Below are 13,120 nucleotides of genomic sequence, written 5' to 3' on the forward strand. Positions count from 1 at the left end.
TTGTGAATAGATTCCATATCTTTTTCATGGAGAAACACTTAATTTTTTCATTTTCTGGACTTGACATTCTCCATTGCAAGACTTCATTTTTGTACTCCAACATGTCATGTCCTGTACCAACATTGGATATTCCAGCACTTCATCTTGGGTTCATTTTCTGAGCTTAACACTAATTCATTATGGGCTATTTGGATTCAGTATCATTTCAAATAAAAGACTGTCCTAAGTTGTTATTTATCGAAATTATCTGTACTATGTACTATGAAGTTCATGTTACCACCACCTGAACTTGGTAATTTGAGTCCGAGTCTTTTTCTACCATTAACATCTTATTCTGTGACTGAAGAGAGGACTAGAACGAACATTCAACCTCGGATAATCATTTCCTGAGAAAGCAAAAAATTTGGGTGATTTTTCACATCAATTGGAAGGAACACTCACTGCTCATTTCAGATGCCGACGTCTAAACGCTATCAAACTCTTGTATATAATAAGCACCCGAAGAAGCGAATGATCAATTATGAAGCCACCGAACAGCCATGCCTCTCATTTTTGGCATATAGCCGGTTTTTCCAAATAAAGTTTCAGCCTATGATCGACCGTATCCATGCAGGGACCTGCAAGGGTCCACCTGCCTCCGGCGGCTGGGGCTCCGCCCCAGACCCCGTAGCTCCTGCTTCGCAGGAGATTGCTGGGACCGTGGACGAATCGACTCGAGCGAAGCGAGAGGAGCAACCAGGGTCTGGGGCGGAGCCCCAGCCGCCGGAGGCAGAGCCTGGTTTGGCGAATGTCATGTGGTTATCAGGGACCGGGTAAGAGGCCGCGAACGGTCTGAAAAATTGGTGGACATCGGATCCTAATGAATCTGAGAGTTGATAGTGAACATTAACAGTACTTTTGAATATATTTTTTGACACAGACAGATTTAACGAGTGAGAAGCCAAACAGAAACGAACAGAAATAAACTTAGTGTGCAATGTCAGAAGGGTCGAATTCCATTTGGAGCCGCCGAACGAAGTAAGTCAAAACCCAGGGCTGTCGAACGAGTCCATCCACGTTGCTGGCACCACAGAATCAGCTGCCAGAATCCCCACGCCCGACTCGAGCGAAGCGAGAGGAGCCGAGGGGTCTGGGGCGGAGTCACAGTCGCCGGAGGCAGCACCCCCAGACCTAAGTAACTAACCCCGACAGCGAGAAATCCACATACCTGGCGGCAGCCGGAGTCAAGAAACAAGGTGCGAACGAGTCGCTACTCTTACAGGGCAATGATTCCAGTTTGAGCAGAGAAGGAGATGAGACCGAGTCTAACGGCAGTGGCAATAGTCACAGAAACTCGGGTCAGGTGTACGGACTAGGTCAGGGACATATTCACAGCCATGGCAATGGTCACGGACCTAATCATGGACATAATAACAGTAATGGCCATAGCAGCAGCAATGGAGGTCACAATCACAATAATCATCATAGTCAGAACCAGAGTCTTTCAGACGAGCTGCCAGTTGACGACGAGATTAACGAAGAAGGATTGAGGGTGGTGAAACCTCGACTGGGATCACATATCCTGCCAGCATCATGGACATTCTGGTTTCTGCATCGAGGACCAGGCCAGAATTTCTCGAATTATCTGGATGCTACAAGACAAATTGGTAGTTTCGACACGGTCGAGGAGTTCTGGGATATATACAGCCATCTGCGACGAATTGACAAACTGCCATTCACCAGTGAATACCAGCTTTTCCGTAAAGGCGTCAAGCCCCTGTGGGAGGACGAGGTCAATGTCAATGGTGGTAAATGGGTCATCAGACTCGAGAGACCCAAAGAACGACGAAGAGACGATGGTGCTGCTGCTGGCGAGGGTTCAGTCGCATCTGCTGGCGTGATAGGATCAGGTCCGACTGGCACTACAGCTTCTGCTAGTGGTACTGGTGTGGCTCCTATCGGAGCTCCTTCTTCCAGTGGAGCTGATAGTACCCAGAATAGTGTAGCTGCTACACGTGCTTTCGTCCACAAACAAGTTCAAGCACGACACAAGGCGGCGTTGAGCTGGGAGAACCTGATTCTGGCCATTGTAGGAAACACAATTGGATCAGTGGACGATAAAAAAGCAGCAGATAATGATCAGAAGCGTGAAACAACAAATGAGGACGAAGAAGTCGATGATAATGAGGACCTGTCGGAACTGCTTGGTGACGAGATTGTAGGTGCCGTTGTCAGTGTGCGTCGTGATGAGGATATTCTGTCTGTATGGAACCGGTCTGGAAACGACAAGAAAGTAGTCAACAAGATCAAAGTGGCCCTCCAACGCACATTAAACCTTTCCGACGATGTCTATCTCGAATACAAAGTGCACACCAAAAGCATCAAAGAGGGAGCCAAGAAACAGGCCACTTACGACCAGCTCAAACAACAACAGCACCAGCAACAAACACCCACTGGCGGGTCCCCCAGCCACTACCCAAACAAAAACGGTCACCACGAGCACCGACACTTCAACAACAACAACAACAACAACAACAATAACAACAGCAATTACCACCAGTCTCACAACGGCAACTACCACCACAACCACAGCCACCACAACAACCACTCCACGGGCTTCCACGGCCCGGTCGGCAAAACTGTCGACTCCTCAGCCTCGGCGTCCACAACTTCAGTTGATCTGTAATATAAACGAAACACGTTCTTCTCCTGTAAACATCCTGGGGTGGCCCGTGCCTCCGGCGGCTGGGGCTCCGCCCCAGACCCTGGTTGCTCCTGCTTCGCAGGAGATGGCTGGGACCGTCGGGGAGCAGTCAGGGGCCCCCACGCAACGACTCGAGCGCAGCAAGAGGAGCAGCGGTGTCTGGGGCGCAGCCCCAGCCGTCGGAGGCAGGGTCCACGACCCCCTGCAGCGATCGGCGATGTATGCACGTCTATCTGGATTAAGGTCGCTCGATAGGGCCCGTGACAAATTCGGTATGAACAGGTCGGCGTCCGCTGGATGGGGGGTGGAAATGTTGTATCGCGTGTGTGAGTAATAGGGGGTCTGAATGTGAATGGGATAAGTACGAGTGTTGGTAATGGGCGGGTGACAGGTGGCATTGTGTGGAGCTGCGGCAGGGTCTAGACCTGGATGGCAGAGCGTTACTGTCATGTGAAAGTCCCAAAAAGATCGAGAATACGAGGAGAAGGGGTTTTCAGGAAGATCAGAGAACATTGTAGGTTATTGTTTGATGAGTGATGCCGTTTGGTTTATGGGCTCATTGCCGTGTGATTAACGTCGTAGTCGGCGGACAGACGGATATCGGGGACAAAAAAATAAAGTTTAGTATCTAATCTAACTTAGACAATGCACGAAAATGCAATTTTAAATGTAATAACCACCCTAGTGGCTCGAGAAATGCATTGATAAGTACCGATGGGTAGTATTAGGTACAGATCAGTCCACTCAAAGGATCCGCTTATGTCAGCAACAGCGACGCTGGGTGTGCATATGTTCCTAAAGGGCCGATGTTAATTTCGGATACAACATGCGAAACATTACGCACCTTAAATCGACATTATCACACGGCTTTTAGTAAGATAGGACGGTGCATCTTAGACACACGCACCAGCTTGACAGAAGATCGTCTTGCACGTCAATCAATCTCCTATATTAGGTAGATCTTAACAGGACCAGGAGTCGAATATTTACGAACTCGACAACCTCTGGGTCTGGATTTTTTCGTATCTGAGGTTCGAATCTTTGTGACTTGATCTTTATTCATTAGATCTGGTCGTTTTTATTGCTGCTCTTCTGCAAATTCATTTGTCAAGGGCAGATATTTTGGATCTTACTTCTCTCATTTCACCGACTGAACGAACTGGTATTGGTAGCTGGTTTATTAGTTGTGGTTTTATTAGAGGTTGTTTGATAATTGGTGTTTTGAAGAATACTACTTCTGGAGTTTCATAACTGGTATTTTCAGATTGTAAAGGTGGGACTCATCTTGTTCTTATTGCTATTAGCGAGCGAGACAGAAGAGGATTTAGGACTGGCACGAACTGGCACGAACTTGCAGGGACTGGGTTGAACTGGCACGAATTGACTGTTGGTGTATTTGAGTCTGGCTAAAGTTGGTTGCTGGTTCTTCGATACAAACTATTATTTCCCGTGATATCTAGTGAAAAGTTAGAGTTTGGTTTTTTGGACGGTACCAATTTAAGATGGATCCGATATCGAGATTCACTCCGGCGTTGTCGGCAGCTCAGATGATACCAGGAACAGGACCTATTATTCCGACTGGAAGAAGTTCGACTACTGTTACTCCACCAGCAGACACAAGTTCAGATACTGCGACAGCTCCTAAAAAGAGATCAGTGATTTCCTTGGCTTGTAGTACTTGTCGTAAAAGAAAAACGAAATGTGATGGCAGGAAACCGGCTTGTAGCCAGTGTTTGAATACAGGACGACCTAATGAATGTGTTTATGATGTCAACGCCGATAGAAGGAGGTCGTGGCATTCTCGTCAGAATAAAGTGCTCATGGAAAAGCTATCAGCAGCTGAAGCCTTGATAAAGAGGATCAGAAATGGTGGTAAGGACTGTGAAGACGCTATTCGCGAGATCCAGTCTGGATCGGCTGCTGGTCTTACTAATGGCATTAGTATTGATGTTTCTGTGAAAACTGAAAGTATATCAGGAGCCGATACTACATATGGCAAAGCATCAAGTATTGCAAATACTAGCGAGTCTAATGACGGTCCCGACAATAATTGGAAAGAAGACAACGACCTAACGCTAGATGAGGAGGGACAGGTTCATTTCTTTGGAGGAACATCTAATCTGCCAGAAATCAAACAGTCTCTAACAGTTTCGGGACGAACGCATTATAAAAAGTCGGCTCTTCAGAGTTTATTGAACGAAGAAGAGCCGAGGCAGTTTCAAGATCAACGGCTCTTACAATACAAAAATGGACCAACTGATAGCCAGAGTCAGGGAATGTCTTTATCGGCAACATCACCTGTCATGTCAACCTCACCTACTGCTCAGAGTGGCACTAATTTATCCAATACCCCATCATCTACCTCGAGCGACAATAACTACCATTCATTGCCACCTTTGTCTGGTCCTTTTTATACTGCACACAATGTAGATATTCCAACGCCGATAGTACACCATCTTTTGGACCTGTATTTCTGCTGGCAGCATTCCTATTATAATATTTTTAACGCCGAGCTCTTTTTGCGCGACTTACAAACTGGAGGGAAATTCTACTCCAAGTTCCTTCTTAACGCGGTACTGGCTCATGCTTCACAACTCAGCAATGTGCAACTACTAAGATCAGATCCATCAGATCCCAGTACTGCTGGATATATGTTTTTCAACGAAGCCAGGTCACAGATTGAACAAGAGCTGCTCAAGCGGTCTGTCACCACGATACAAGGGCTCTTATTACTAGCCAGTCGCGAAGCAGGCATAGGACGAGACACTGTAGGATGGGTGTATTCAGGTATGGCATTCCGAATGGCAGTGGACTTGGGCCTGCATCTGGATTGCAAGAGTCTCTGTGAATGTGGGTTCCTAACTCATGACGATTATATAGTACGGAACGCTACATTCTGGGGCTGTTATTTATTTGACCAGGGATGGAGTACGTACATGGGTCGTCCCTCGGTTATCCACTTGTCTGATGTGACGGTCAGTCGGCCAGAATTTATAGTCAACGAGCAACCCACTGAATGGCGACCAGTCTTCAACAGTCCCACAAACCTTCCGATAGGTAGAAGAATTGTTGGCTCGCCCGTACCGTTCTACCCTCAAAACACACTGACCAGTATTTTACGGCTTTCTGAGGTGATTGAAGATATACAAAAGAGTCTATACTCGCCAAAACGCAGTCTCAAACGGGATGGGTCATTCAAGATCGAAGAAAAAGTCAAGGAAATATTTCACAAACTTGCCAGCTGGGAAGAAAACCTTCCAATTGAGATGAAGCGGGGTCCAGGTTCTGAACATCCAAGTGTATTACTGGTATACACATTATATTACGCTACCAAAATCTTCCTGTTCCGACCATTTGTGCAAGTAAAAGAGTCTCAATCTGCACCTGGCCCGAACCATGGAGCAGCTCTTGAGCAGTGTCTCGACGCTGCTGCCAATATAGTAGCACGACTCAAACAGTTTAAAGCTCGATACACACTACGACTGGCGACCAACATGTCAGTATACATCAGCTTCACGGCGGCCACGATATCGCTGTCCAAACCGGGCGACGATGCGCTGGCGATACAGCTCAACGAGTGTCTCGAATTCCTCAAAGAAATCGGCGAATCCTGGACCTCTGCCAATACTGTAGGCGAGGGAATCAAAGCCCGTCTCACAGCAACCTCACAACAGGCCGGCCACCAGACCGACGCCACGGACCAACTGCTGTTCCCCACCTTCGCCATCGGCACGCCCAACTTCCTCGAGGCCGTCGACCTCCTCAACTACGACAACGTTCCCGAATTCGAGTTCCTCATGAGCAATAATGTATAATAGACTAATCACGCACTACTATCTGTCGGTCTGCCTCCGGCGGCTGGGGCTCCGCCCCAGACCCCGCTGCTCCTCTCGCTTCGCTCGAGTCGTTAAGTTGGGACCACAGCAGTTCAGGGACCGTGCACGCCCGACTCGAGCGAAGAGAGAGGAGCAGTGGGGTCTGGGGCGGAGCCCCAGCCGCCGGAGGCAGAGTGGCCACGAATGCAAATAAATAAATAAATTAAATAATTAGACCTTCTGAGGATGGTGTGTTGACACCTGGTCGACGTCGTCTGAGCCTTCGTCGCAGTTGGTGACGGGGAGAGGTGCTGTGGGGTCGAAGATTTCGGATTCGAGGCCGTAGTTGGTCTCGACAGTTTGACAAGCCACGTATGCCATGAGAGGGATGCTGCAGCCCATGAGGATGAAGTTCGCGACGACCTCGTTCATGAACGGAGTGCCAGCAGCGTCGATGCCGAATGAGATGGCTGATCCGGCGGATTGGATGCCTTTGTAGAAACCAGCGTATCGGGCCAGTCTGAAGGTCTCATTGGTGAGCGAGCCCATGATCCAGTAGCACCACGACTGCCACATGGCATCCGACATGCCATACATGAAGTAGAGTACAAAAGGACCACCAAATTTCGAGCTTGTCCAGTCGACATTTGGAGGTGGGTCCGTTTTACGGGTGAATGTCACTTGAAAAGCCACTCCTCCTGCCCATGTACCAAGCACAAATATTGAGACAATGGCCAGTCCAAGCAGTCCCCGTTTCCTTCGACCCATTCGATGATTGTCGAGAACAGCACCGATAAAAAATGTGCCTATTACCTGGGTCAGCCAGTATATTAATGAGTTCAGAGACCGCGTTCGCAGTGAGAAATAAAATGCATTCATACCGAACTGGTATGAGTAGAAAAAGTTACTGGCGAAAAAGGCTGGCAGCAGCATCATGATCTTCTTATCAGTGACAAGCTTAAAAACTCCGATAATTTCAGTACGGAAATCCGTTTGTTTAAAATCCTCCAATGGCAGACCCGACTTTCTTCGTACTGCTTTTGGATCACAGAGTGTCAAAGAGACACATACACCTACTAACATGACAATTAAGAAACCAAGATATGTGCCAGTGTTTACACCTGAATCGTCGGGTCGATGTAAGTTCTGCAACAACGGTATTAAACCGCCGAGAGTGGCTCCTATGGACAGCAAAGACCAGGTAATTGCAAACCCTTTTGCTTTGTCTTTTTCTTCGGGATATGCCATAGTGATCATTCCGTGCACACTCCATAGTAGACCAGCTGAGATACCGCACAGAACTCCTCCTGCTACCACAAATCCACGATTACCATTGCGGTCAAGACTCCACAGAGATCCTATATATATCGTATACCCAAGAGTGCCAAGGAAAAAGGTGTATCGTGGGCCTAATGTATTTACAATGGATCCTCCAAAGAATCCTACAACAGCAAAACACGCATACAACGCAGCATTTGCTTCGTCAGTCAGCGAGACACTTGCTGCTCTTTGACCACCAGCACCAAGTCCTGATAGAGCATCAAACATGCCGGGTTGGGCAAACAGAACCGCTCCCACGATCAGAATCTGAGTCAGCGGTCTGGTCCATATCGTATATATGAAAGACCGTCTTTCTTTCGACATCGTAAATGTTCAAAAAAGGCAGATTTTTAACAGTGTTGGTAAGAGTTTAGAGGTGTTTTGGCTGGATCATGAAGTTGGTGCAAAATACGAGTGCCGTAGCTTAATCAACTGACAAAACCAGTAATACAGCAAGCAGAGAGGCTGTGTTAGCAAAGGCCAAGAATATTGACCAATTTAAAACTCAACTAGTAAATTATTCTCGTCTTCTAAGTCCAACAGATTGAATGTCCAATAATGGAATCAGTATAACCAATGTTTCTGATAGTATATAATTAGTATGAAACCAGTTGCAAGACAAGTGCAATAAAAAACCACCAGAGGCTATGATTGTAGAGTACAAGTTAGACACTCAAGTTTCACCAAGAGACCAATGATTCAAGAGAAATTGGAAAATGAACAGATTATCAAGTGCCGTTAGGTTTTCGCCAAGTGATTTATATGCGTTCAGGCCTTATTAAGGCCGCTACTGCTGTTTGGCCAAAATACGCTATCAAGTAAATCCTAGCGGTTCCTGGTATCATGACAAGAATCGCTTCCTCGTCTTGGAAATAAAATGGGCAGATCAAATCGTTTGTCGACTATATAGGCAAAAAATGGGCTAGAACTCAACTGGGGAATCGGTTTGAAGTTGGTGAAATTAACAAAGCCTAATAGTCCAGCGCCGTATTTTGACATGCGTTTGTAGTCACATAGCATATACATAAACTAGTACTGGGCCATTTTTTTATGCGGACCAAAAAAAAATGCAGGATGAGCTGATAAACAAAAACAAAATAAAAAGAACAAATTCACGTCACTGATGGGAATTTCCACCTCATCTACATCTGAGACATCTCTAATCACACTTGACAATCAGAATCTAAGGCGCCAAACCGCCACGGTAAATCATTTGGCCGGTCGGAAATGATTGCTGGCCATTTTTCGTTTTCAAGGTGTATTTAAATCAATCTTGCAAACTCTATTCACTAGTTAGTCTACAATTGACTCTGCCGCTGTCCTTCTTTGGAGCTACTGGCATACGAGTAAGATTGATATCTGCATTTGGGCACTTCTGCACTTGTTCCTCCCGAAGACAATCGTTACCGATAACGGGCAGCGTTCTATGGCGGACGGCCCTCTTTCGATGCATATGTCCCGTTACACAATGTAACTTGCCAGTTATCGGCTCCCTTGTCGATGCATCTGATTGCTGGGGCCCTGCCCCAAACCCCTTGGCTCCTGCTTTGCAGGAGATTACTCGTGTTTTGAGCTGGTAAAAATGATTCTTGAAACGAGTATCGTCTCGTATCGTATCACTGAGGAGGAGCTATGAGTAGATTCTGGCAAATGTGAATTTTACATGGCAGTCAGTTTGTTCGACAGTTAATTGTTGCACGGAACGGAACCATAAATTACCGAAATCAGCTGTAGCATCGAATAAACTTGAACTTGGTTGAGGGGTATGTGATATGTGTAATAATATGCATTGAAAGACAGCTTGGGCTGTGATATGCCCACTATTGGCGAAGCATGAAATGTGCTGTGATATGTAGAAAATCAAGTATAATTTCGTCTGTAACGCTAGGTAATAACGACAGGGGATGTACCATGTGCTGACGTTACACTGGAGACAGTATGTGGGATTTGGGGTTTAGACAATGCCCATAGACTCTGCGTGGGATTTGGGGTTTAGACAATCGTGGGATTTTTGGGGGTCGTAATAACACCTTAACGGTTCCCCATAAGTGTGTAGCATGTGTTACAACGTTTAAAACATGCTGCTAGTTCCCCACTACATAGAGACTGGAATTTCAAATCGCGCCGTGCATTGAACAGAAGAGGAGCAGCTAGGGGTAACGTGCGTCGGTCTCGAGCCTACTAGCGATACTACCCGAGAGAGGCAGTTATAGACCCCCACTCAACTCTGGTAGCCACTCTTGCGTTATCGAGTGATGGTTGAAAATAATTCTAGGTTCGACTTATAATGATTCGAATGAAAAACATGACTGGTACTGATCAATTGGTATTTGTCTCAGATGACAATGTCTCCCACCACAATGTGATTTACTACAACGTGAAGTAAACCTGTTAGCAATGGGAAGCTTAGCTCTCACTATTTTAGTGTAGTTCCTTCCGCACAACATATCACCAGTTGTTTTGAGGCCCAATTGCCCGGATTATAAAACTAAACTCAAGTTTTTGAAATTGACACTGTTCCGGCTCCAGCAATTTTCAGAAATGGTATTTTCAGGGTCGTAACGGTATTCGAAGACATTCAAGGGTATTTAAGGGGTGAATGGGAAGATTGTATATATTTCAAGGCTGTGCTGGTATATTGTTATATTTGTCATGGTTCTGTCTGTTCGAAGCGTTGTCCAGTTCCGTATCCACTTCCAGCTATGACCTATGACTTTCCAATTATTATTCGACTTTCATTGGTGACCGTCTAGATCCAATCCCCTGAGACAGGACCATCATCTAATATCGGATTTGGGATCATTCATATAATTTCGAAAAACACTCTTTATCAGACCAGTCGGAAAACCAACTCGCTCTTCTCGTACCGCCTAGTTCTAACTAAATGCCCTCACTTTGTGTATCGCATGTTTTGTGTGGACTCACGGAGACTATCTCCGAAACTCTAATTTACGTGCAGCCAGTAAAAACCCTGCACTGTCAACAGTACCACAGTCGTCATGGACGGAATACCGAGCAAAATATGGTATTATCTCAGCTAATTATTGAAATCTAAGGTATGAGAGAAACATCAAAACCAGTCAATATTTGGACGGTTTTATTCCATCTCTGTTTAGATGAGACATGTCGATCTGCCGTGGAAATAGTGAAAAGCGGGGCGCAGTGCCATTCAGGGATATATTTACGTCACTTGTGAAGTAAACGAGAAGCTCAGCGGAAGTACCCATTATAACGGAAATCCGAGTAACTGTTGACGCAGGGACCGTCACCAGTGGACCCTTTCTAACGGCCATCATATTCTTAACCAGGTATAATACCCTTACATCTAACTCCTAACGGGCATTTATTACATGCAAGCTGGAGATATATCTCCGCGCATAATACTGTGGTTGATTTAAAAGGGTGTCGTCTTCACAAAACTAGCTATTGATATTTGATCTTAGGGATTAAACCTGACTGTTGGATAATACTTCTGTTTATTTATACAAATTGGAAGGCAAAACCACATGAATATTCTGCGATCTGCCCAATCTCGACTCTTGCTTTTGACAGTTGACAGGCTGCATTGATTGACATTACACCACGTAGTGATATTAGCGACACTTCGATTGTACTTACTTCATGATACCTCTCCTTTGATTTCGTTAAAAAACTTTTATTTATTTTTGTTTTTCCTTCAGGCTCTTTCTTTAGCCTAGGTATTTCTAATCTCACTTGTACAACTGTAGATAGACCGCTCATTCAGATCGCGTTTCACTCATTATCTCATTATACTCTCTTGCGACAGTTTACTCACTATTCACTCACTCACTATTATGACCATTAGTTTACCTGAAAATATGGCAAACCCTCTGAACTTGTCAGTTATTGGACTCAACTCCGGCACTAGCATGGACTCGGTTGATATTGTTCTGTGTCGATTTAAACAAGATGATCCGGCGTCACCGCTCCATTTACAACTGGTTTTGTACGATGAGATGCCCATGCCAGTCGATTTGAAGAACCGTGTTCTTCGATTAATTCGTGATAACGAATCTTCTCCTGAGGAGTTGTCACAGGTGAATGTACAACTCGGCATTACATTTGCTGATGCTACTACTGCTTTCTGCAAGAAGCATGACATCAACTTGAAGTCAGAAATTGATCTGGTGGCTTCGCATGGTCAAACCATTTGGTATGTGTCAAATCCAGGTCCAGATCAAACTAAATCGGTTCTCACCATGGCAGAAGGAGCATATATTGCACAAAAACTCTCAAAGACAGTGGTGAGCGATTTCCGTATCTCGGAGCAAAGTGTCGGTCGACAGGGTGCACCTATGATTGCATTTTTTGACGGCCTGTTACTTGCACATCCCACTAAAATGAGAATTTGTCAGAATATTGGCGGTATTGCCAATTCTTGCTTCATCCCTCCCGAATCAGCTGGTGGTTTGGACAAAATTTTCGATTTTGACAATGGCCCTGGTAACATTTTCATTGATGCCGCTATGAGACACTTTACAGACGGTCAAATGGAGTATGATGTTGATGGTGAATGGGGCAAAAAGGGCACGGCAGACGAGGAAATGGTCGCTAACTTTCTTGAAAATGAATCATATTTTAAAAGAGCCCTGCCTAAAACCACCGGTCGAGAGCTGTTCGGGGACGGTGTTTCTATTGGTCTCATTGAAGAAGGCCTGCGTAGAGGGTTGTCTAAATATGACATTATAGCCACTATAACCAGAATTACTGCACAGGCTATTGTCAATGACTATAATCGGTTTGGAGCTGGCTTGCCACCAATCGACGAGCTCTACCTCTGTGGAGGAGGTGCTCATAACCCAAACATTGTAAACTATATCCAGCAGTCGTTTCCCAACTTGAAAATCCTCCCCCTCTCTATCACTGGTATTCCTGGCGGCGCCAAAGAAGCTGTAACATTTGCATTCCAAGGTTTGGAAGCCATCTTAGGTCGTCCATTAATCATCCCTGACCGAGTGGAAAACAAAGTTCCCGTCGTTGTGGGCAAAGTGACCCCTGGGCCCAATTACCGTAAACTCCAGGCCGTATCCTCCAACTACGGCATCAACTACGAAGACGACTACTTGCCACCAGTTCGAAAACTTATTATTGATAAAGAATGATCACATCTCTAAAATGGCATTTCCTATATTAGCATTTATATATACAAGAGATCATTCGACGCCTGTCACCAGACACGTCAGGGTCTGCCTCCGGCGGCTGGGGCGCTGCCCCAGACCCCGCTGCTCCTCTCGCTCCGCTCGAGTCGGTCCGTCGACGGTCCCAATCAAACTCCTGCGAA

General features: G+C 45.8%; 4 protein-coding genes across 4 annotated transcripts; 3 read left to right on the forward strand and 1 right to left on the reverse strand.

Annotated features, from left to right (window-relative positions):
* Positions 1-591: 591 nt before the first annotated feature.
* On the forward strand, positions 592-2,665 carry CDC33 (translation initiation factor eIF4E; the record flags this gene model as incomplete). Its single annotated transcript, XM_018879275.1, has 2 exons — positions 592-812; positions 1,192-2,665. 2 exons carry the CDS (start codon positions 592-594, stop codon positions 2,663-2,665), a joined length of 1,695 nt encoding a protein of 564 aa, XP_018737208.1.
* A 1,520-nt stretch (positions 2,666-4,185) lies between these two features.
* CHA4 (Cha4p) lies at positions 4,186-6,498 on the forward strand (the record flags this gene model as incomplete). Its single annotated transcript, XM_018879276.1, has 1 exon — positions 4,186-6,498. One exon carries the CDS (start codon positions 4,186-4,188, stop codon positions 6,496-6,498), a length of 2,313 nt encoding a protein of 770 aa, XP_018737209.1.
* A 231-nt stretch (positions 6,499-6,729) lies between these two features.
* mug73 (membrane transporter (predicted)) lies at positions 6,730-8,046 on the reverse strand (the record flags this gene model as incomplete). Its single annotated transcript, XM_018879278.1, has 1 exon — positions 6,730-8,046. One exon carries the CDS (start codon positions 8,044-8,046, stop codon positions 6,730-6,732), a length of 1,317 nt encoding a protein of 438 aa, XP_018737210.1.
* Positions 8,047-11,633: 3,587 nt separating this feature from the next.
* Positions 11,634-12,941, forward strand: AWJ20_2341 (uncharacterized protein; the record flags this gene model as incomplete). The annotated part of the gene is made up of 1 exon (XM_018879279.1): positions 11,634-12,941. The coding sequence occupies one exon, from the start codon at positions 11,634-11,636 to the stop codon at positions 12,939-12,941; it is 1,308 nt and encodes a 435-aa protein (XP_018737211.1).
* Between the last annotated feature and the right edge of the window lie 179 nt (positions 12,942-13,120).

This window comes from Sugiyamaella lignohabitans, chromosome B (assembly GCF_001640025.1).
Source record: "Sugiyamaella lignohabitans strain CBS 10342 chromosome B, complete sequence".
Classification (NCBI taxonomy): Eukaryota; Fungi; Ascomycota; class Dipodascomycetes; order Dipodascales; family Trichomonascaceae; genus Sugiyamaella; species Sugiyamaella lignohabitans.